The sequence below is a fragment of the Pipistrellus kuhlii genome, unplaced genomic scaffold (assembly GCF_014108245.1).
Source record: "Pipistrellus kuhlii isolate mPipKuh1 unplaced genomic scaffold, mPipKuh1.p scaffold_m20_p_1, whole genome shotgun sequence".
Taxonomy (NCBI): domain Eukaryota; kingdom Metazoa; phylum Chordata; class Mammalia; order Chiroptera; family Vespertilionidae; genus Pipistrellus; species Pipistrellus kuhlii.
This window is the reverse complement of record NW_023425404.1, coordinates 196,042,946-196,065,974: the sequence shown is the minus strand read 5'-3', so window position 1 is coordinate 196,065,974 and position 23,029 is coordinate 196,042,946. Positions and strand designations below refer to the sequence as shown.

Here is a 23,029-nt window from a genome sequence, read left to right as displayed (position 1 = left end):
CTCAGTGGTTGAATGTTGACCTATGAACCAGGAGGCCATGGTTTGATTCCCTGTCAAGGGGACATGCCAGGGCTGCGGACTCGATCCTGTGTGGGGTGTGCAGGAGGCAGCGATCCATGATTCTCTCTCATCGTTGATGTTTCTCTCTCCCTCTTCCTTCCTCTCTGAAATTAATACAAATATTAAAAAAAAAAAAAAAAAAGGCTAAAAGGCATCAAAAAGTCAGCATTCGCCCTAGCTGGTTTGGCTCAGTGGATAGAGTGTTGACCTGCAGGCTGAAGGGTCCTGGGTTCGATTCCAGTCAAGGGCACATGCCCGGGGTTGTGGGGTCTATCTCCAGTTTGGGGGAGGGCATACAGGAGGCAGCCAATCTCTCTCATCATTGATGTTTCTATCTCTCTCTCCTCTCCCTTCCTCTCTCTAAAATCAATAAAAATATTTGTGAGTGTGTGTGTGTGTGTGTGTGTGTGTGTGTTTTAAAGTCAGCATTCTTGGGATTCTGAGGAAGAGAGAAGCTTTTTGAGACATCGTGCAGAGAAACAGCCAAGATGAGCCCTGGCTAGCCTGGGCGGGGTGGGGCAGTGTTTGAGTCCAGCACGGGCTGCCCGGGGTGATTGTGCTGCAGGAAGATCGTGGGTTTTACAAACAGAAGGTTTGGGCCACCGCACGTCAGCAGGTCTACGGCACCACGTTTCCCGGGAAGACGCCGTGGAGACCATTGAAATGACAGCTCAAGATGGATAACGTGTAATACACTTTGTTGATAAACAGTGGCAGGGCTGGGGAGGACGGGCTCCCGTTCTGGAAGAAGTCGTGCTGTGGATAAAATGCTACCACACCGCGTCGCACGCGACAGAGAAATCGTGCGTGAAAGGAACAGTCGGTGGGTGTGGCAAGCTTCTCTGCTGTCTTAAGAAATTGCCTCCCAACCTTCTTGCCTCTCCAACCTTCAGCCATCACCGCCCCCCCCCCATCAATTACAGCCACCAACCCTGAGGCAAGACCCTCCCCCAGCAAAAAGACTGACCACATCTGTAATCACCACCACCACCACCAAGGAAAAGACTGCAGCTTGCTGAAGGGCTCAGAAGACGGTTAGCGTTTTTTGTTTTTGCAATAAATAGCTTTTAATTGAAGTATGTACATATTTCAGACATAACGCAATTGCACACAAGATAGACGCCACAGGGTGTAAAAATAACTCTTATGTGCACCAGGAAACCACGTGTGTGTGAGACTCGTTTATTGAGACTTGCTTTACGTGGTGGCCTGGAGCTGAGCCTGTAGACCCTGAGCTGAGTGTGTGTAGATTTCTGTGCCTCTGGGAACCCTGCCTCACACGCCATCTTCCAGCGGCATCTCTTCCAGGATCGGCAGCCACGAGGCACACGCGGGGCAGACAGCACCAGGCCATCGCCGCGTCCTTCCCCTCCACTCTGTGCAGCCGCAGAACCAGTCTTAACATTGTTGATGGTTCCCACGGAAAAGCGTGCCATCTACCGAAATGTTACTTCTTGCATCGGCCTCCTGAGACTTCACTGTGGGGTCCTCTCTCTGGTTTCTGGACACATCTGGCCCTCAGAGGTGACTGTGTTTCAGGGCTGGCGGCCTTGAGCCCCATGGGACAGCCAAGGCAGGCAGAGCCGGGTGGGGATGGCAGCAGGCTCCTCTGAGTCAGAGGTCCACAGGGCAGGCCAGAGATGGGGACCAGGCATTTGCCAGGTTGTCTGAGAAATCCTTTACCTAAGTCCTGAACATCTGTGCCCAGGACCCGGGCCTGGGTTCCCTGGGGACTCAGGATCGGACGGTGGCAGCTCCTGGCTGCGGCAGGCAGAGCAGGGACTCAAGGCCTGTGCCCCACGGCACTGCGATCCTCCCAGAAAGCATCGGAGGGCCCGCTCCTCGATTCCAACTCGGAGCCCTGGGCTCAGGTGTGAAGAGGGCGGGCCGGGGATCCGTGTAGGAGAATGCGGGGTCTGCTAAGACACAGGGTGGCCGCTTCCAGCTTCTGGGAGAGTCTGGGGGACACAGCCGTGCACGAAACCCACATGGTTGCAGTATTAAGTGAGCAAAGTTTCACTTTTAAGTACTTCATAATGTTCAACATGTCGGGGGATCTTTGGCTTTCTGAAATGGTGAGACCATCGTGAGGACCAGGGGTGGGGAACATCCGGCCCGCAGGCTGCATAAAACCCCAGGAACCACGTGCTCCAGCCCTGCCAAGGTGTCCGGGGTGTGCTAATGAAATGCTTGGTCAAATAGAACAGGCTGGTTTTTAAGTGGATGATTCTGTATGTATGGCCTGAGGACGATGTCACAGACATCCGAGTGGCCCTCGGCAGAAAAAAGGTCTCACCCCCGTCCTGCCCCGCCCACCCCCGTGGTTTAGACAATCCCACTTTTGACGTGATTGTCCAGCGTGGAGGAGGCCTCTGGTTCCGGCCTGTCTGTGGCCTTGTCGTCGGCGACGGCCGAGTCTGTCTTCTCTGCTGGTGGGTAGGCCTTGTTCCTTTTGGCAAATGCCTGGCTGATTTCGGCATGGGTTCGATTTTTGGTCTCAGGGAGGACAATGAATAAGTAGACAGCACCCGCGAGGCAGATGAAGGCAAAGACCAGGAAGCAGTAGGTGCCCAGGCTTTTCTGTGGGAAGGCGGAGACAAAAGCGTCAGCTAGACAAACATCACACTGGGCACGAAACCACCTCTGAGCAACTGTTTTTTGTTAAAAATAAATAAATAAATAAATAAATAAAAATAAATAAATAAAAATTATATATATATATATATATATATATATATATATATATATATATAGAGAGAGAGAGAGAGAGAGAGAGAGAGAGAGAGAGAGAGAGTTAGAAACATCATTTATGACAGAGAACCATTGATCAGCTGCCTCCTGCATGCCCCACACTGGGGATCGAACCTGCAATGCAGGCATGGGCCCTGGACCAGAGTCGAATCCTGGACCGTTCAGTCCACAGGCTGATGCTTTATTCACTGAGCCAAACTAGTGAGGGCCAGACTGTTCTTTATGGTCCCCATTCATCAGCCAGCATCCCCAGGTGCAGCTCTCCACGCAAATGTGCCTTATAATTGTGTACAGGAGACGTCTCCCATGAGGCATGAATAAATCAACTTCAAACCCCAGGAAAGATGAGGAAGTGGCAGTCTTTACTTATTACTTTTTTTATTTTTATTTTTTTTTTTTTTAGAAAAGTGGGCATATAGCCCGATGGGTGTGGCTCAGTGGTTGAGCATTTACCTGCGAACAGGAGGTCACAGTTTGATTCCCGGTCAGAGCAAACGCCCGGGTTGTGGGCTTCGTCCCCAGTGTGGGGTATGCAGGAAGCCGCTGATCAGTGATTCTCTCTCATCATTGATGTTTCTCTCTCTCTCTCCCTCACCCTTCCTTGCTGAAATCAATAACAAATTAAAAAAAAAGAAAAGTGGGCATATAAAACTTAATGATTGTGAAAGCCAATTACTATCTAAGGTTATCCTCTTTAAAAAGTATGTTTTAAAAATTGGAATCGAACTTGACCTCCTGTGCATAGGTCAATGCTCATCCACTGACCCACACTGGCTGGGCTATCTAACACTATCTTAAGCTCATGTTTACCATTAACTTCATTCTTCCTTTCCTCCAATATACACGTGAGAAAAGTGTGATGTCAAAAGGAAGTGAAATTCCTCCATTCACAAGAAAAATATGGAACATTACTATGCCCAGATGACATCACTTTCTCTAACATGCAAAGCTATAACTCACTGACTGTTACTCTGATGCAGCCTTGGACAAAGAAGAGAGAAACGTGGGATGCAGTCCCTCTAGCTCAGTGGTCGGCAAAGAGAGCCACATGCGGCTCATGGGCCCCTTGAGGTTTTGCAAAGGCCAGCTTAGGAGTACCCTAATTAAGTTACTAGCAATGTACCTACCTACATAGTTTAAGTTTAAAAAATGTGGCTCTCGAAAGACATTTCAATCGTTGTCCTGTTGATATTTGGCTCTGTTGACTAGTGAGTTTGCCGACACTGCTCTAGCTCGTGCATCCTGCTTATGGCGGCAAGTGCTCGGGCGAGAACGGCCCTGCCGGCTGCACTAGACCAGCTGCACCAGGCACCTCGGCAGTCCTGTGCCCGCAGAGCCTGGTGCATGTAGTTGCTCAGCAAATGTTTGTCAAGAAAAAGGCTCTCAGGGTTCCAGCTGTTGGGGCTGTGCCCCCCTGGATGTGCTTCTCCTCTAGGGGCCCCGAGAATCATTTGCAGAGGATTCCGGGGAGGCTTGGTGACCACCTGGGAGAAGCAGGAAGGGGACCCACGCATTTTATTGGGGTTCCCTGTCCTACACTGAGACCCGCCGCGTCCTCGGCTCCTCCTTGTCACAGCCCTGTTTCTCAGAGCCCAGCAGCCTTTCAGGGACATGCTACACTGACCCAGGGGGTCCCGCAGAGGCTCTGCTGGAATTCCTCCCTGCCTCTTCCAGACCCCCTCCTCCACCCCGTCCATGTTTCCTCCTGGAGCTCCAGCCCAGCGGGTGCCCTGCTGAAAGTGAGCCTGTGGGAATGAAGGCGAGCCCCCTCACAACACGCTGCTACTCGGCCCATGATTGTGTGGGAATCACAGTGACAGACACAGCAAAAGCGGTGAGCGGGCTGCAGGTTTGAGGTTCTACCCAGCTTTCCTTGCGGGCCCTCCACGACTGGGGACTCCCTCCCTCTGAAGCAGCCCTTAGCATGTAGGGAGTGCTCGGAGGGAGGAGGGAGAAGGGTGAAAGGTTTGGGCCAAGGCCCTTCCTTAGGCAAAGTCTCCAGGGGATGGACCGGCCTCGGCTCTGTGACCTGCCCTCACTCTGAGGGCTGCCTAGTCAGAGGGGACCTGGCTGGTGAGAGGCTGCAGCCAGCCTTACTGGATGAAGGGGGAGACCAGACAGCCTCACCCGGATGAAGGGAAGAGCAGCCAGCCTTACTGGATGAAGGGGGAGACCAGACAGCCTCACCCGGATGAAGGGAAGACCAGCCAGCCTGACCCGGATAGAGGGGGAGACCAGCCAGCCTTACTGGATGAAGGGGGAGACCAGACAGCCTCACCCGGATGGAGGGGGAGACCAGCCAGTCTCACCCGGATGAAGGGAAGAGCAGCCAGCCTGACCCGGATGGAGGGGGAGACCAGCCAGCCTGACTCGGATGAAGGGAAGAGCAGCCAGCCTGACCCGGATGAAGGGGGAGACCAGCCACCCTGACTCGGATGAAGGGAAGAGCAGCCAGCCTGACCCGGATGGAGGGGGAGACCAGCCAGCCTGACTCGGATGAAGGGAAGAGCAGCCAGCCTGACCCGGATGGAGGGGGAGACCAGCCAGCCTGACCCGGATGAAGGGAAGAGCAGCCAGCCTGACCCATATGAAGGAAGGGGAAGACCAGCCAGCCTCACCTGGATGAAGGGGAAGACGAGGCCCACGACGAAGTTGGAGAGCCAGTTGACAGTGCCCGCCACGATGAAGGCGGCCGGCCGCTGGGACTGCTGGAAGAACTCGCCCGTCAGGACAAAGGGGATGCCGCCTGCAGGACAGCGGGGGGTGGGGTTAGGGGGGATTAGTCACCCCGAGGGGGAGCCATGCCACCAGCCCCCATCTCCTGTGGCAGGGCAGGGGCGGGAGATGTGTGAGCAGCCTGTGTGAGCGGCGGCCTCGGAGCGGGTTACAGCCCAGAGCTCTGACAGGCAGGACACCACCCCTGACCTGGCTGGTCTGCACAAGAGGTTCCCCCCCTTCACCTCCCACATTCCCCCCTTCACCTCCCACATTCCCCCACGCTCTCTGAATGGCCGGGCGGTGAGGACTGCGTGTGCCGATCTGATGATCTGCGGAATACATTGCATTAGGAATACTCATCATTTCATCTCTGGGACTGCTGGCTACCTGTCCCTGGGGCGGGGGCAGGGGGGCGGACTGCAGCCTGAGAGGTGCCTTCACTTACCCAAAGTTACCCAGCTCTGAGGGGCGGGGCCCGGATGCAGGCCCTGACTTTGGTAGACCTTTGCTCAGGCAGCACCAGTGCTGGGAGGCCATTCCCTACAGCCTCAGTGACAATGCGCCCCCTGCTGGTCACCCTGACCCTCTTCACCCCCATGTGGTCTCTCCTCTCTCCCCATGGGCCATCCCTTGCCCTGGCTTTATAGTTACATATTTCTTGGCCGTGCCCGGCTCCCTATCTGGGAGTGTGAGCTCTGTGGGGGCTGATCTAGCAGCTTCTCCCAACATCCGGGTCACAGCTGGCCCAGAGGGGGAGCTCACTTACAGGTGGAGAAATATGGAAATGGACAAAACGGGAGAATCCTTCCGAAGGACAGAGGGCCAGGCTACTGGGTCCCGTCCCGGTCCTCAGCGGTGTGAGGGCTGAGGCCTCTCGGTCCGTCCAGGGCCTTTACGTGTAATCACTGTGATGGGCTGAATTGTGCGCCCTCCCTCCCCCGCTCCTCCAATTCCACAGGTTGAAGTCCCACCCTCAGCACCCCAAAATGTAACTGTACGTGGAGGTGGGATCTTTAAAAGGGTGATTAAGGTAAAAGGAGGTCATACGATGGCCCTGATCCAGTCTGACTGGGGTCCTTAGAGGAAGAGGCAACTAGGCCCAGCCGTGTGGCTCAGTGGTTGAGCATCGACCTATGAACCAGGAAGTCAGGGTTCAATTCTTGGTCAGGGCACATGGGGCGTGCAGGAGGCAGCCAATCCATGATTCTCTCTCATCACTGATGCTCCTATATCTCTCTCCCTCTTCCTCCCTCTCTGGAAAAAAAGAAAAAAAAAGAAGAGAAGCAGAGGGACTTTGGGACGGACATGTGGAGGAGAGGCAATTTGAAGACAGGACAGAGATGGCAGTGAGGTGGCTCCGTGGCCTCCAGGAGAGTCGCCCCGAGCCTGCCCACAGACACCAGGGGCGCCTCACAGAGAGCGGGGCAGGGGCCACCCCCCCCACCCCCCCAGCCCATTCTCAGTCTCCTCCACATTGGCCATTTTACAGATGGGGAAACTGAGGCTCAAGGAGAAGTGAGGACATTCCCACAAGGGCAACGCCAGAGCTGGGGCTGGACTCGAGTCCTGGGTGCACGCACAGACTCCCCTCTTGCAGGCACTCAAGGTGGTGGCTGGGGGCTGGGAGTCCCGCATGGCTATCCTGTCGGCTCCGGGCAAGTTCCCTCCGTCCCCACCTTCTTGAGCGGCCACAGCCCCGCCTGAGCCAAGTACAGCCACGTGGTCAGTGATCAACACATCTTAGCCATGGCCGCTGTTATCATCATCATTGTATCCTCCACACGGAATTGAGACTTGTCTGTGGGCAGCCACAGACAGCACCATGAGTATCGTGAATTCATCCCAAACCCATGTGCCGGCCTCATGCCCTCACAGCTGGGAGTTGTTGTTGTACTCCAGTGGTCGGCAAACTCATTAGTCAACAGAACCAAATATCAACAGCACAATGATTGAAATTGCTTTGGAGAGCCACATTTTTTAAACTTAAACTTCTTCTAACGCCACTTCTTCAACATAGACTCGCCTAGGTCGTGGTATTTTGTGGAAGAGCCACACTCAAAGGGCCAAAGAGCTGCAGTCTGCCGACCACAGGTGAATGCTATTGCTATTGTGTCTTGGGCAGCACATTGGCCACCACCTGTGGGATGGTCATGAAGGCCGTCACTGAACCTGAATGGCTGGGATCTCTCTCTCTCTCCCCTCCATCCCCCATCAGGTCCTGCCCTTCCCTGGGCCCCTGACTTCCATGTTGGTGCCGCCAGCCCTGGGCCAGCTGGGGCAGAAGAGGGCGCCCTACCTGGGCCGCTGCAGAAGGACGCGATGATGGCCAGGATGCAGACGATGCTCAGGTAAGGGATCCAGGGGGCCCTGTCCTGTGAGGGGGCAGCAGTGAGCAGGTGAGGAGGCAAGAGCGTCGAGGACCTGGGTACCCACCCAGCCCCTCCTCCATCCGTCTGTGTGACCTCCGACCTTACTAGCAAGGGAGGGGGGTTGTGGGGCAGGGTACTGGCACAGGGTCATGGCTAAAGGACGTCTTTGACCTTGCAAAGGTCACTTTACATCTATGAGCCTTGTTTCAACACCCAGGAAATGGGGATAATGATAACCAACAACCCATTCCAGCGCCTGTTACAGACACGAGGAGCAGAGGGGTGAGTTGCCGAAAGTTCTGTGTGAGGAGGGGGGACAGCGGGGATTCAGAGCCCCAGAGCCCCTGCTCGTACCACGGGCTCCTGATGGGACAATTGCACAAAGGCTTTGCGTGGCAGAGCCGGGCGATTTAGGAAACATCAAGTGCAACCTCTTCCACCCCACAGAGGGCTGAACAGAGCTCAGAGAGGGGAAGCAACTCACCCAGCGTCACACAGCCCCTCAGGTCTCCGGGCTCCCAGGCCCGGACCCACCTCTCCCTCCCCCCCCCCCAGCAGCTTCCCGGCTGAGATGCCCCTCGGGGAGCCGTGTCTGCAGATGGTGCCACCTTCCCAAGCCCAGGCCCCAGGCACCGAAGCCGAAAGCCAGCCCCCGAGGGCGGGACCGGCACCTGCTCTCACCTGCAGCGTCAGCGTCACCGTGAGGATCCCGAAGAAGAGGGTCATCAGCCCGAAGCCACCAATGAGCAGGGGTCTCCGCCCCAGGCGCTCGATGACCAGGCCCTAGGTCAGGGTCAAAGGGCATGGTTACTGCGAGCAGCAGCACGGGAAGGGGGTGCGGGGCTGGGAACCGGCACCGGCTCGGTGACTGCCGGTCAGCTCTGTCCTAGCACGGACAGCAGAGCGGGAGGCAGGGAAACGCCCGTTTCCCGTCCCCGTCGCCTTCACCGTAGCTCGCAGGGACTTCTGTCTGGGAGAAGCCCAGGGCTATTTTCCAGTGAACAGTTTTAAAGCCTGTGAACAGAGGACAGGGCCTCGGAAATAACTGTCTACCCGGGACAGCTCTCTGTAAACGGAAACGCAGGAATAATTCCTCGAAGCGCAAACTTTGCTTGGCAATGTGTGTGTCAGAGAAGAATGTGTGTGAGAGCCGTGTATCTTTGGGGCCCGAGGTATGAGAAGTGGAAAAGTGACATTGAAAGGACCCTCATTCCAGGGTGGTTCATGAACCCTAGAAATAATAAACGAAAATGGCCTGGAGACATTTCGTCCCGAGTGTAAACCCAGACGGGAGCGGGGCCAGCTGGCCCGGAGGCCAGGCTGCCGGGGCCCAGCCCTCCGTCCTGGCTCCTGGGAACCGTCTTCCCGGGCGTCTGCAGCCCCAGGGGAACGCCCCACCTGCTGCCCTTTGGAGGAAAGGGACCTCTTCAGAGGCTCATGGTCGCCAAGTTGCACCCTTCTTAATTTGGGAAAGTCAGCTCTTAAAGCTCTTGCCCTAGCCCTGTGGTCGGCAAACTGTGGCTCGTGAGCCACATGCGGCTCTTTGGCCCTTTGAGTGTGGCTCTTCCACAAAACACCACGGCCTGGGCGAGTCTATTTTGAAGAAGTGGCGTTCAAAGAAGTTTAAGTTTAAACATGGGGACCCTCCGGGCCCCTCTGCCCCGCCCCCCATGGGGACTCCCCAGGCCCCACTGTCCCGCCCCCCCACACATCTGTTTTGCAGCTGGCGTCTGAGAAAGAGCGCTAAGCGCTTTCTCGGATTTTAGACCCGTTTCATTGTTGAAGCCCCTCTGCGTTGCATGAACCGAAGGGAATGTCTTTCTCCTCCTCTCTGCCTTGCAAACACCTACCTACCTGGGCTGGGAAGATGACAGTGCATGGTCTGAAACGTTTTTAAGGTCGTGACCACAGACCTAGGCTCCCGGGGCCTCTGGCCGGACTCCCAGGGAGATACGCCCCTCCTCAGAGGGAGGTGGCGGCTGTCATCTGTGACGAGGTAAGAGCTCCGAGGAGGGAGCGATTGTTTAAAGGAGGAAAATGGGAAAGCAGAACAGACGAGGACGTTCTCTGGACGGTGAGGCATCAGTGGTGGACGACAGGCTCACTCCTCAGATTCACACACCCTCGGCGGGACCGAGGGTGCCCGTCGCTGTGGGACCTGGTTCCCCACGGCCCCGCTGACTCCCCTGCGAGTTCTCGGGGTAACCGCCCCTTTACTCACAGAGAAGATGGAAGCCAGGGTCTCAATGCCGCCGGTGCTCAGGGTGATGTAGGGGATGTTTTCCGGAGCGATCCCTGCTTTCCCAAAGATGCTGTTGGTGTAGAACCAAATCTGCAGGCAGCGAAGGGAAAGAGGGGAGTCGGTCAGCGAGGGGGAAATGTTGGTGAGGCTGTAGAGAAATGGAAACCCTTGCATGGTGTTGGTAGGAATGTAAATTGGTGTAACCACCATGGAAAACAGTCTGAAAGGTTCTCAACAGATTAAAACTGCAACTACCATCTGATCCAGCGATCCCATGTTTGGGTATTTATCCCAAAGGGGTGAAAGCAGGACCTCAAAGAGATATTGGCGCTCCTGTGTTCGACAAAACCTCATTCCCAATAGCCAAGATGTGGGAATAACCTAACGGTTTATTGATGGATGAATGGATCAGGAAATGCAGCCAGTCAGTCAGCCTTGAAAAAGAAGGGAATCCTGCAGTATGTGAATCATGGAGGACGTGAACAGAGGACAGGGCCTCGGAAATAACTGTCTACCCGGGACAAGTGGAATGAAGCCAGTCATAGAAGGACAGGTACTGCCTGAGTCCACTTATATGTAACTAGTGGCATGGCGCACAAAATTTGTGCACATTAAAAGGGGATTAATTAGAGGAAATATTTTAATATTGCTATTTGCCCTTTCTCTATAATAGAAGCATCAGAGGTGGAAGAAAATCAGTAAAATATATATGAAAATCTCCCTCCTGTCAGAGTCTGGGGCCCGCCACATGACCCAGAGTCAGGTCCCCGCCCACCTGCGTGCACCTCAAAATTGTGCGAGACCCAGACCTGGCTGGCCCCACCCCTGTCAAGCCCTGCCCCAAACACCCCAAACCCGCCCTGCTGGGGTGGGGGCGGGCTCATGCCCATTCTGTGCCAATAAGGGGGGCTGGTTACCTGGGCGCCTTGGAAGGTCACCTCTGGGCCCCACCATGGCTCCCCTGAGCACGTACTTGACCCCAGAGGGCACTGGGTGCTTCCGTGCCAAACCTCCCCTACACACCCCTGCCCCGGTCCGGCCTGCTGACTTGCACACCTGCGTGAACGGGGAGCTCACCACCCTGGTGGCAACCCACTGTTCGCCAGGAGCAGCGATGATGATGATGATGATCTTATGGCAGCCTCCCTGTCCTCAAACTCCCAGATTCTCATTCTGGAGCAGGCGAGGGGTGGCTGAGCTCCTCAGAGGGCTTGGGGGTGGCTCCATAGGGGACCTCCTCCTCCCACCTCCCCCCTCTGTCAGTTCCGGCCCCAGAAAACGTACTCTTTACAGCCTTGAGGTTTTCTCAGGCCTGTCGCCCACTGAGGCCGGCCCAGCTACAAGCACTTTGTTTAAATCATCTCCGTGTTCCTTCCTGATGACTCCCTAATTCCCGCTTTGTGAAGAAATAAGGCTTTTAAGGATTCCCAGGGATAAGTAATCACAGGGCGAGGCAGCACATAGTTAGGGACAAACCCACTAGCTGCTGCACTGAACACTTGGCCTGGATTCTTTCTTTCAGTGCTATGCCGTCCCATTTTACAGATGAGGAGACAGAGGATCAGGTGATGTGGTTGCCCAGTGGCGCAGAGCTGGGACTGGAACCTGGGCATCCGGGGCCCGAGCCTGACCCACCCGAGCCCTCGCCTCCGATGGTGCGGGACGCTCACCGCGTTGAGGCCGCAGAGCTGGTAGCAGGCCATGGTGACCACCACGGTGATGACCTGCCAGCGGACGTAGCGGGTCCGGAGCAGCTCCAGCGTGGACACCAGGAGGATGTTCCTCTGCACGCGGCCCTCGGCCAGGGCCTCCTCCACCTCCCGGGACACGTCCTCCTTGCCCAGGAACGTCCGGAAGGCTGCGCACGGGGACAGGCGGGGCTGGTCAGCCGAGAGCAGCTGTCTGTGTGTCTGACGCTGGGCCCCGCGGGGACGGTCCCGCCCTCAGACACACGCCTCGTCAGGGGCAGAGCTGGCAGGGGCCTCTGAGACCACAGCGTTTAAAAATAGGAAAGCAGCCAAAACCGGTTTGGCTCAGTGGATAGAGCGTCAGCCTACAGACTGAACGGTCCCAGGTTTGATTCCCGTCAAGGGCATGTACATTGGTCGCGGGCACATCCCCAGTGGGGGGTGTGCAGGAGGCAGCTGGTCGATGTTTTTCTCTCATCGATGTTTCTAGCTCTCTATCTCTCTCCCTTCCTCTCTGTAAAATATCAATAAAATATATTTTAAAAAATAAAAATAGGAAAGCAAAGCCCCTGAGCATGCGGTGACTTGCCTGGGGTCGCGGGGCGGCCAGGAGAAGAGGCGGGAGAGAACCAGGATCCCCCAGTGCCCCAGAGCAATGCCGAGCGTGCCCTGTTCCAAGTCCTGTCTCTACACGGGCAGGTGAGCAGTTTGCAGTCACCAGGCCTCCGGGGGCTGCGGGGTGGCTGTGCTGTGTTTAACTCACTGACTCACACCCAGGGAGTGCTCCCCACCCAGTGCAGAGAACCTCGTTTGCCTCCGCTGGTCCTCGCTGGACGCGTCAGGACGCCCCGCAGCCAGCTCCACTCTCTGCAGGAGGGCCTCTGGGCCCCTTCCCCGTGCCCCCCGAAATGCAGACACCTGGGGGGACAGTCTCAGAGCTCATCTTCCCAGGATTCAGACGAACCCATGTGACCACTAAGAAATCTGTGCTCCGTCATCTCTGTGGCCGGGACACCCCATGGAGACACCTCGGCACAGACGTGAGCAGCCCTGGGTCCTGTCCTGCTCTGCCCTGGCTTTGCCAGGCTCTCAGGGTGGCCTGCCCCCTCTCCGGGCAGCCAGAGCAGGCTGTGGGGGAGAGGAAACGGCTTAGGGTGCCCCAGGGCACCCAGCGCCACGCCTGCAGAGAGGGGCGGCCCGGGTCTCTGCACGCCCTGCGCCCTGACCCTGTGCGCTGCCGGAGCCGCGTGGGAAAGGCTGAGGGCCTACCTTTCTCGGCCGCCGCCTGGTCGTGCTTCTCAAACAGCAGGTAGCGCGGGCTCTCGGGGAAGAAGGGCAGGAACACCAGCTGGATCGCGGCGGGGACGAGGATCAGTCCAAACAGGTATGGCCAGGTGCTCTCCTGGGGGGAAAAGGGGGAGGGTGGGCATGGCAGAGGGAGGCGTCCACAGCTTTCCGCCTCCGTGGCCTCCACGTCAGCCAGCCATGTGCCTTGTGGGGGAGGGGGGGCGGTTGGTGTGACCCCGCAAATGCACCTGTACAGGGAGGTGGTCTCAGCTGTGACTGCGCTGACAGGTGCAGGGAGGGGCTGCTCTCTCATCACTGCCCCCTGGTGCTCTTTCTGGGCCACTGCAGTTCCCCAGGGGCGGAGCTCTCTCCCCATCGTTTTACTTTTTTTGCACCGGCTCTTCGCTCTGCTGGGACGGTGTCTCCCTCAAGGTCTGCACCTGCTTCTCCAGAAAGGCTCCCCGGCCCTGCCTGCTGCATTGGGGCTGCTCCCGGCTCCCTGGATCCCAGGCTTCCTACATGGCCACCGCGTCCGTGTCCCCTCCATCTGTCCCTCCAGCAGCACGGTCCCTGCAGCCAAGGACTCTGTCTACCCACCTCTGTGGGGCCTAGGGCATTGGGTTTGATGGGGGCAAAGTGAGTGGATTGGGATTATACGGGTCTGGGAGGCAGATATGGTTGGAGGCAAGTCCTCCGCTGTGGCCCAGAGGCGAGGCAAGGAGGGGTTGGATAGAAGGGTGTCCAGGGGAGGAGAGAGGCCCTGCATGAGGTGGAGACGTGGAGGGGGATGGGCCAGACCAGCAGGGAGCGGGAGAAGCCGGGCTGGGTGAGGGCACAGGTGGAGGCATCGCGGGGAAGGGTTAGGACGTCACCCCCAGGGACCTGCCTGGGCTGCTGGGTGCTTCACCGCATGCGAGGCCCGAGGCCTCCCTCCGAGGCCACGCTGTCAGGCTCCCTGCCCGCTCCCTCCCGCTGTGCTCCGCCTCACATCACCCGCGAGAGCCAGCTTCCTACATCTGTGTCTCAGGTGTGTGTCCTCCCCTGAAACGCAAGCGAGGAACACGAGGCAGGGTCCCGTCTGGCTGTTCTCCGCTGGATGGAGCCCAGAGCAGTGCCAGGCACCAGCCACAAGAAGTGTCAAATGAGTGAATTAATCGGGAATGAACTAACTGCTCCTGCCCGCTACGGACACCAGGGGGCGCCTGATCACAGGCTGGGTCTGGGCACAGCGCCCTGAGCATCCCCAAACCTTGAGCCCTGGGTGAGGCGTGCACTGAAGCTGCCATTGGAATCGTATTGAAGTGTATTGAAGTGAGCTGAGTGCTCAGGAGTTCCTAGGCACAGGGACAAGCTTTGTGGGGAGGGGAGGACGCCCCTCTGTCCTGCCAGCGGCACAGGGAGCCGAAGTGGTGACGTGAGCACAGATGTGGTTGGCCGAGAGCCACACTTACCTTGCCCAGCAGCTCCGGCAGGCCCAGCAGCTGCCCGGTGAACACCCCGATGCAAATGAAGATGGCGGTCACCTGCCCCAGGGAGCCCCGGATCTCCTTGGGCGAGATCTCGCTCAGGTACATGGGGAGCGCGCTGAGGGCGATGCCTGTGGAGGACACAGGGCACTGTGAGAGAGCTGGCTCCTCCTCTGAGGAGCCCTCAGGCCACGGAAAGCCGTGTCCTCCAGGAGGACTGGCCACGGCCCTTCCTCTGCTTTCCCAGGACAAGAGCAGCGTGCACCCAGCACCACGCCTGTGCTCTGCACACAGCGCCAACATGTAACAAGCCCGGAATCATTCAGTTCGCAGGCGCGGCTGGGAGGTGGAGTTCACTGAAGAGGAAGTAGCTAGGGTGGGGACACTGTGGTGCTGCTACAGGTGATGGTGGTGTGGTGCTGCTACAGGTGATGGTTGTGATGGTGGTGATGGTTGTGATGGTGGTGGTGGTGGTGGTGGTGGTGATGATGGTGGTGATGGTGGTGGTGGTGATGGTGGTGGTGATGATGGTGGTGATGGTGGTGATGATGGTGGTGATGGTGGTGGTGGTAGTGGTGATGGTTGTGATGGTGGTGGTTGTGGTGGTGATGGTGGTGATGATGGTGGTGATGGTGGTGGTGGTAGTGGTGGTAGTGGTGGTGGGTGGTGGTGGTGGTGGTAGTGGTAGTTGTGGTAGTAGTGGTGATGGTGGTGATGGTGATGGTGGTAATGGTGGTGGTGATGGTGGTGGTGGTGGTGATGATGGTGGTGGTGATGGTGGTGATGATGGTGGTGATGGTGGTGGTGGTAGTGGTGGTAGTGGTGGTGGGTGGTGGTGGTGGTGGTAGTGGTAGTTGTGGTAGTAGTGGTGATGGTGGTGATGGTGATGGTGGTAATGGTGGTGGTTATGGTGGTGGTGATGGTGGTGGTGGTGGTGATGATGGTGGTGGTGGTGGTGGTGGTGATGGTGGTGGTGGTGGTGATGGTGGTGGTGGTGGTGGTGGTGGTGGGTGGTGGTGGTGGTAGTGGTGGTGGTGGTGGTGGTGGTAGTGGTAGTTGTGGTAGTAGTGGTGATGGTGGTGATGGTGATGGTGATGGTGGTAATGGTGGTGGTTGTGGTGGTGGTGATGGTGGTGGTAGTGGTGGTGGTGGTGGTGATGGTGGTGATGGTGGTGGTGGTGGTGGTGGGTGGTGGTGGTGGTGGTAGTGGTAGTTGTGGTAGTAGTGGTAATGGTGGTGATGGTGGTGATGGTGATGGTGGTGGTGGTGGTGATGGTGGTGTGCACTGTGTGGATGTGTCTCACCTCTTTTTACTTATATACATTAATGTTGTAGCATGTAGCTATAATTCGTTCATTTTCATTGCTGTGTAGTATTCCAATGTATACATTATACCACAAATTATCTCCCCTCCTATTGGTGGGCACTTCCGTACTTTCCAGTTTGGGGTCAATGCCAATAGTAACCCATGAACACTCTGGCACAAGACTTTCATTGCACACGTATGTATGTAAGCTGTTAGGTACACAGTAACCATAATGTGTGCACGTTCAGTGCTAGTAGTTAAGCAAGCGTTCATGCCAACTTACCTCTGCTCCACGTAGTCACCAACATTTGGCATTACAAACTTTTCAACAGCAGCCATCGTGGCTTTGATGTGCATTTCCTTAATCACCGAAGCCATCTTCTGTACCTACTGGCCACTCGGTGTCGGTGCCCATTCAACCTCTGAGCCGCTTTGTGTTGGGTTGCCTAGAACCAGCCATCGCCGTCCACCAGGGACCTCCTAACGCAGCCGACATGGCTCGCACCCCGGGCGAGTGGGCAGCACAGTCGTCCGCAAACACAGAACATCTCTGCGGGGGCCTGAGCCCCTGGCCCACCCACGGAGCTGCAGGCTCAGCAAACTATATTTGCTTTCTGCCATTACATCTCGGGTTGAGTTTTTGCTTCTATGCAGCAAGATAAGACCTTACTGACAGACCAGGTGATGGAGTGAAGCCAGGTACGTGGCAGAACCAGGCCATGGAACACACAGCCCTGCCCTGAGCCACTTCCTGTCCCTGCCTCTGAGCGCTGGTGTCCCCACGGGAGTCAGCAGCGCCCCAGGAGCTGTCACCGCCCTTCCCGCCATGGAGCCTCACCTCCATCCACGCCCATGACGAAGCGGCCCACGATGAGCATCTCGAAGGCGCCCGCCCGGAGAGAGAAGGCCATCAGCAGCGCAGCCGTGATCGCGAAGAAGTTGTTGACCAGCAACGTGCACTTCCTGGAGGGGAAGGAGGGGTTCAGGCTTGACTTGAGGTGCCAGACACACAGGACAATATACCGCAGAATCAGACACCTGGCACCGATATGCCGTATTTTTCGGACCATAAGACGCACCAGTTTTTAGAGAAGGGAAATGAAGAAAAAAAGATTCTGAAACAAATAGTGTCCTAAAATATTTTATGTGCATTAAAACCCAACATCACAGTCATAAACACATGTAATCAACCCTGTAAAGTAAACAGCAGCATTTAGAACCATTTTAGAGCCGGGCAAGCACACAGAGACCACACAGAGCCGGGCAAGTAAAAAAACTTCTTTTTTAAAGTATATGTGTAGGCTATATTTGGACCATAAGACGCAGGGACTTTTTCCCCCCACTTCTGGGGGAAAAAAAGTGCGTCTTATGGTCCGAAAAATACGGTAATTTTACTAACCAACGTCATGACCCCAATACATCCAATAAGAAACAAGCTTACAATAAAAGGAAGGGTTTGATGGAAAGGCCTGACCATGGGGCTCTCCATTCCAGGAGCAGGGTCCCCACGGCCACCCCCCCAAAGCCCCCTCTGGCTGTGTGATCCTGAGCCAGGCACTCACGCCCTCTGGGTTCTCCCCGGGGTTGCTGATCTCTCCCACGAATCGCTCTGTGCTGGGACTGTTCCCGCTGTTTTGCGGACGTTTTTGCTAAGACTCCGTGGCTTGGCCGCATGACCCGTGGGGGGCCCGGGCCCGGGCTCCTGCGCCCGCTCTGGCTTTATGAGCCGGTGGCTTCGCACTGGATGGCTCTTCGTTGTCCTTCCTCGCCTGCAACGTGGTCGTCCTCACTCCCTGCACGAGCCCCGCTCTGGGACAGACGTCACTGTGGGCTCTTTCCATGGGTCGCTCTGCTTCTGCTCACAATGAGTCTCTCCGGTGGGCCACGTCCCCACTCCTGCTTCATAGAGAGGTTAACCCTGACAAGGAGCTGGGCACACACTTAGATGCTGTCCCCCAAGACAGCGAGTTAACAGGTGGCCAAGGGTGTTATCGGATGTAAGAAGCTGGGCATGCAGAAACCCGTTTGGCTCAGTGGATAGAGCGTCGGCCTGCAGACTGAAGGGTCCCGGGTTCGATTCCGGTCAAGGGCATGTACCTTGGCTGGGCACATCCCCGGTAGGGGGTGTGCAAGAGGCAGCTGGTCGATGTTTCTCTCTCATTGACATTTCTAGCTCTCTATCCCTCTTCCTTCCTCTCTGTAAAAAGCAATTAAAAAAATAATAATAATTTAAAAAAAAGCTGGGTGTTTTCCAGGGCTTGTGACTGCTCTTTGGAGCCAGAGCTCTGTTCACCATCAGACATTTCTCCAACTTTGCCCTAGTTACCCCTCCCCCTCCTGCATCCTCTTGGAGATCCCCGAGTTACTGACCTAGGCCACTCCGTGAGGATGGATCAAAGGCTGCTCACGGCCACACCGTCCCTGATAGCAAATGACGGCAGCGACCCAGTGCCTGTGACCCAGCAGCTCCGGAAGTGAGTGACGATGCATCTGCCAAGCGCACACCTGCAGACACTGAGTCAGAGACAACCCCCTGCAGTCTGATACGGAAAGGTCTCTGAGTCACGCTGTGTGAAGTGCAAAGAGCAAGGTGCAGCCCTGGGGAGACTGTGGAAACCACCTGTATGAAAAGGGGTGTGTGTGTGTATGTGTGTGTGTGTGTGGCTGGGGGGGCGGTAGAGACGGGCACAAGCCTCAGAGGAGATACACACAGAGCAGGTGACACCGGAGCATCCAGAGGGGCCGTGCACTGGAAGCACAGACTTTAAGACACGTGTCCCAGTCTCCACGAGTCGTGGGTATCAGAGTCCAGGCGCAGAGCTGGGCCTGCAGCCAGGCCTGGGCACCAGCATGGCCATAGTCCTGTCTCATGAGGGACAAGGGGTCTATCACTCGAGCCAGGTAAGCCGAGGATGGATGGCCCCAAGTGAGCAGCTGGGGCTTAGAAACTATTCTCCGTGGACAGACTTCTCCAAGCCAGAGAGGCCAGGAGACAAGGCGCCTGCATCTCTGAGACCAGATCTTGGGGCGGCTCACACCTTCCTGTCCTCACCCCTCTCCCAAATCACAGACGAGGTTAACGTGCCCTGGGCGGGATGGGCCCACGGTGACCACGCCGAGGACTCCCAGGATGCCCAGCTCCACCTGAACTTCTCTCCCAGCCCCCTCCGCTGGCCCTGACCCCAGCCTTGCACACCGAGCTCAGCCTCCTTCGACGGCCCTCCCGGGGGATGAAGAATGAGGCCTCAAGCAGCATGGCCATCGACACCATGTGGCAGCAAGAGCAGGCTGGCGGCCGCACAGACTCAGATCTGTATTTCGGGTCAAGTGCATTTTTCGGACCCTGGGACACTGCTGGGCCTCGCGCGGCCTCAATGTATCCCGTGTGGGAAGCATGGTCTGTGGAGCTTGGCAGGTAGCAGGAGGGGGACAGACGGTCACCGTCTTCAATGCCTGCTGCTTCTCCTCCCCCCAGTGGCGATTCCAGCTGAGCCGTGACCCCAATCCAGCTCTCACTCGATCGTGATGCAAACAGGAGTCGGCTGCTGCCGGGGCATGACAGCCCATGCCTGTGACCTGATCTCTCTGTCTCCGAGGATCTGAGGACCATCACTTAGAAGTTCAGTGTCTCCCCGAGGCGTTTTCTCTTCAGCTTTTCTTTTGCTTTCGTGGCTGCCATGCTGCTGAGGCCACCGCCATCGCCTTGGCTTTGACCACACACGTGGGGAGAGTGCTGGCTGAGAGGGAGGTGCCCGCCTCACGTCACACACCTGCCCAGGTGGGGAGGCAGCACTTGCTGGCCCCATGGCACCCCGAGCCCAGCCCCAGCGGCCCTTCCTGTGCCATCTGCTCGGGCTCTGGCTTCTACGGAAGACTGTCTGAGGCTGATGTTTTCAAAAGCAGAGCGCTCTGAGCACAGGGCATGGTCCCACAGACACGTGCTGTGTGCCGTGGCTTCGGCCCGCTCTGTGCCCGGGGCCTGGTCTTCCTGACCTAACTCACAAAGCCCCTGGTTCTTCTGGCTTCCACTTGGGTTGGGCCAGTGTCGGCAAACACATTAGTCAACAGAGCCAAATATCAACAGTACAACGATTGGCATTTCTTTTGAGAGCCAAAGTTTTTAAACTTAAACTATATAGGTAAGGACATTGTTATTAACTTTAATTAGGGTACGTGGTATTTTGTGGAAGAGCCACACTCAAGGGGCCAAGAGCCACATGTGTGCCGACCACTGGGTTAGACCAATGGGAGGTGCCGGCAGCAGATCCGGGGGAGAGAGGGTGGAGGAGAGGGAGGCCAGGGTGCTTCTTCCCGGCTCCCCCCCTGTTGGGGCAGTAGAGTTTTGACCTCCCCAACCTGCTGGGCGACCCATAGTCCTCGGCTTCCCTGTCCCATGGCCTCTGGGACCCTATTTCCGCCCCTTGCCCTTCCGACATTCAAGCCTCTCCAGCTGAACTCCCCGGCATTTTGTTGTGTGCGGGGTCCTGATGGGACACAGGTACATTGTGAATATGGTGGAGGGGATCCCCCACACAGACAGCCCCCCACTGACCTCCCACAAAACCTTCCGATCGGCTTCACCATTAACGTCCCCACGAGTCCGCCGATGGCGAATATGGACACGGTGACCGACCAGAGCAGCGTCAGTGTGTCGGGGTCAATCGGGTGTCCGTGCCTTCTCTCCCACGTCTCATTGTAAAAGGCCTTGATGTACTGAAAGCAAACAACACACCGTTACTCCTCCTGCTCCCTCCGCCGCCCGGGGCAGCTGTGGCTAAACCCACCAGCTGCTGTCGCACTTGGTCTCACGCCAGGCCTGTTCTGCCTGAGCCTTCATCATGGAACCTTCTGGCAAAGTCTGTGGATGGGCCCTATTTTTTTTTTTAATTTGTTTGTTTTATTAATTCTTACCCAAGGATACTTCTCCATTGGTCTTTTAGAGAGAGTGGAAGAGAGAGGGAGAGACAGAAAGAAACATTGATGTGAGAGAAATACATCAATTGGTTTCCTCCTGCATACGCCCCTATTAGGGCCCTGGTTGGGAAGGAGCCTACAATCCAAATATGTGCCCTAGACTGGAATCGAACTCTGGACCCATTGGTCTATGGGCTGACACTCTATCCACTGAGCCAAACCTGCTAGGGCGGAGGAAGGGAAAGGGAGAGAGACAGAAACATCAATGATGAGAGAATCATTGATCAGCTGCCTTCTGCCCCTCTTCCCCCCTATCAGGGATTGGGCAACCTGGGCATGTGCCCTGACCAGGAATGAAACCAGTGACCTCCTGGTTCATGGGTCCACAATCACTGAGCCACACCAGCCGGGCAGATGGGCCCTATTTTTTACCTCATTTTGCAGATAGAGAAAGTGAGGCTCTGAGCGACGATGTGACTTGCTTAGTAAGTGGCAAGCCTGGGAGTCAGACTCAGATCTGCCTCCAGCCCTAGAGCGACCATGACAGCTGGGCTTCTCCTACTTCAGTGCCCAGCAGGGTCACGTGGGCAATGTGTTTAACATGCACATCCCTCATATTCGAGGAAAAGTTCTGTCCCCTTGGGATGAGCCAAGACACAAGACCCAGAAAACTCGAGCCAGCAGGGGAGAACAGAGTGCTCATGTGCATGTCACCGAAACTGACGTGTTCTGTGCTTCATAGGACACGGTGACAACAAGGAAAGACAGGCCACACGTCACATCTGCAAGGCATCTGTTGCAAAGGCCCAGCATCCACAGTCGATGAAGAACTCTGACACGCCAATGGGGAGACAGATGACCCACTTTAACAATGGGCAAAAGACTCGAACAGACTGCAGGGGAAAGTCACGTGACCAGCAAGCTGATGACACGTTGCTCAACATCACAAGCCAACAGTGCAATGAGGGGCCACTTCACGCCCATGAGGTCTATCCCCATCAATGCTGATGCAGGGGTTTGGGATGGGGACGGGTGAGTCTAATGGGAACCAAAGACGGAGGTCCCGGCCCTGCATTCCCCAAGCGGGTTCCATCCTGGAGATGTTCACAGATTCCCCCCTGTTAGCCATCAGTGTCGCCATAGCCAGCAGATGACATTGTGGAAAAGTCGTGGGTTCAGATTGCACAGACCTGGGCATGAATCCCAGCATCTTGATTGGCTAACCATTTAAACCATCTGGATCTCGGTCTCCTCCTCTGTACACTGGGACTGAAGATGCAGATATCGTGGGGCTGTTGTAAGGGTCAAACAGGAGCATGGAGCAGGGCTGCCCAGGCCTTGGGTAGAGCTAGCACAGCCCCCAGGAGACACTTCTCTGCTGGGTGATGTTGAATAAGTTACTTGGCCTCTCTGTGCCTCAGGCTCCTCATCTGGGACACCCTTTCCCCCAAGAAGGCGTTGCCATGGGGGTTTGATGTGAGGATGAGTAGAAGGTGCAGTGCTGGGTCCACAGATGTGCACAGTGAGAGCCAGAAGCTGGGTGGATGGTGGTGGCATGGATGTCCGTATCTGTCAGGTCAAGGTCCTCGATGTATCTATTGTGCGGGCCATCGGCTCCAGGAATAATTTACCACTGTCTCCCCAGCCAGTCCCTCAGGGGCCAGGCCTATGGCAGCATGTTGAACTGTGAAGGCTGCAGCCAGGTAGACCGGCTCAGGACACCTCCAGGTGATGGCAGAGGAGGGGAGTGATCCTGTAGCCTGTTTCACGATGTTCAGTTCCTTGCTGAGTCACACCGAACCTGTCGTGACTCCGAACATACAGTTATCCTCAGGAGCGCTATAAAGTGCACACAATTTTGTGACCGGGTCAGAGTGCACACACGGCTGTGTAACACGGCCCAGGCTTGGGGGATCTGTGAAGACAGGCCACATGCCTGCACCACCAGGAGAACTGAACGGGCGTCCTTATGAGAGTGCCTATCCCAAGCCAGGCTCTGGGTGCTGCAAGCCAGTTCCAGCATGTCAAAATTGCAAGAGTTTCATCAAAAGGCTGATGGAGCTTGGGGATTCAACAAGGGCCGAGTCACATATGTTATAACCTGTTGGGAATGGCTAAAGGAATTTCCCCAAACCTGAAAAGGGTGCATAAAATCATAGCTTGCTGCCAGACAGCTCAGGGCATCTTAATGTACATGTTATCGCCTCCTACTGGCCAAACATCTGAAC

At 56.3% G+C, this 23,029-nt stretch overlaps 1 protein-coding gene across 6 annotated transcripts in view; it reads right to left on the bottom strand.

Moving 5' to 3' along the window:
- Nucleotides 1-1,114: 1,114 nt before the first annotated feature.
- SLC2A9 (solute carrier family 2 member 9) overlaps nt 1,115-23,029 on the bottom strand; it is a 42,259-nt gene continuing 20,344 nt past the window's right edge. For 4 of the 6 annotated variants that reach the window (XM_045574137.1, XM_045574136.1, XM_045574140.1 and 1 more), the window contains 10 exons: nt 20,440-20,600; nt 16,726-16,850; nt 14,567-14,712; nt 13,098-13,230; nt 11,811-11,998; nt 10,120-10,230; nt 8,580-8,681; nt 7,826-7,901; nt 5,430-5,557; nt 1,115-2,640 (listed from right to left, as the gene is read on the bottom strand). In XM_045574137.1, the coding sequence (XP_045430093.1) occupies nt 2,386-2,640; nt 5,430-5,557; nt 7,826-7,901; nt 8,580-8,681; nt 10,120-10,230; nt 11,811-11,998; nt 13,098-13,230; nt 14,567-14,712; nt 16,726-16,850; nt 20,440-20,600 (1,425 nt within the window). In that variant the 3' untranslated portion in view covers nt 1,115-2,385. The remainder of the gene's footprint in view (nt 2,641-5,429; nt 5,558-7,825; nt 7,902-8,579; nt 8,682-10,119; nt 10,231-11,810; nt 11,999-13,097; nt 13,231-14,566; nt 14,713-16,725; nt 16,851-20,439; nt 20,601-23,029) is intronic. The other 2 variants (XM_045574144.1, XM_045574146.1) reach the window with 1 other exon arrangement.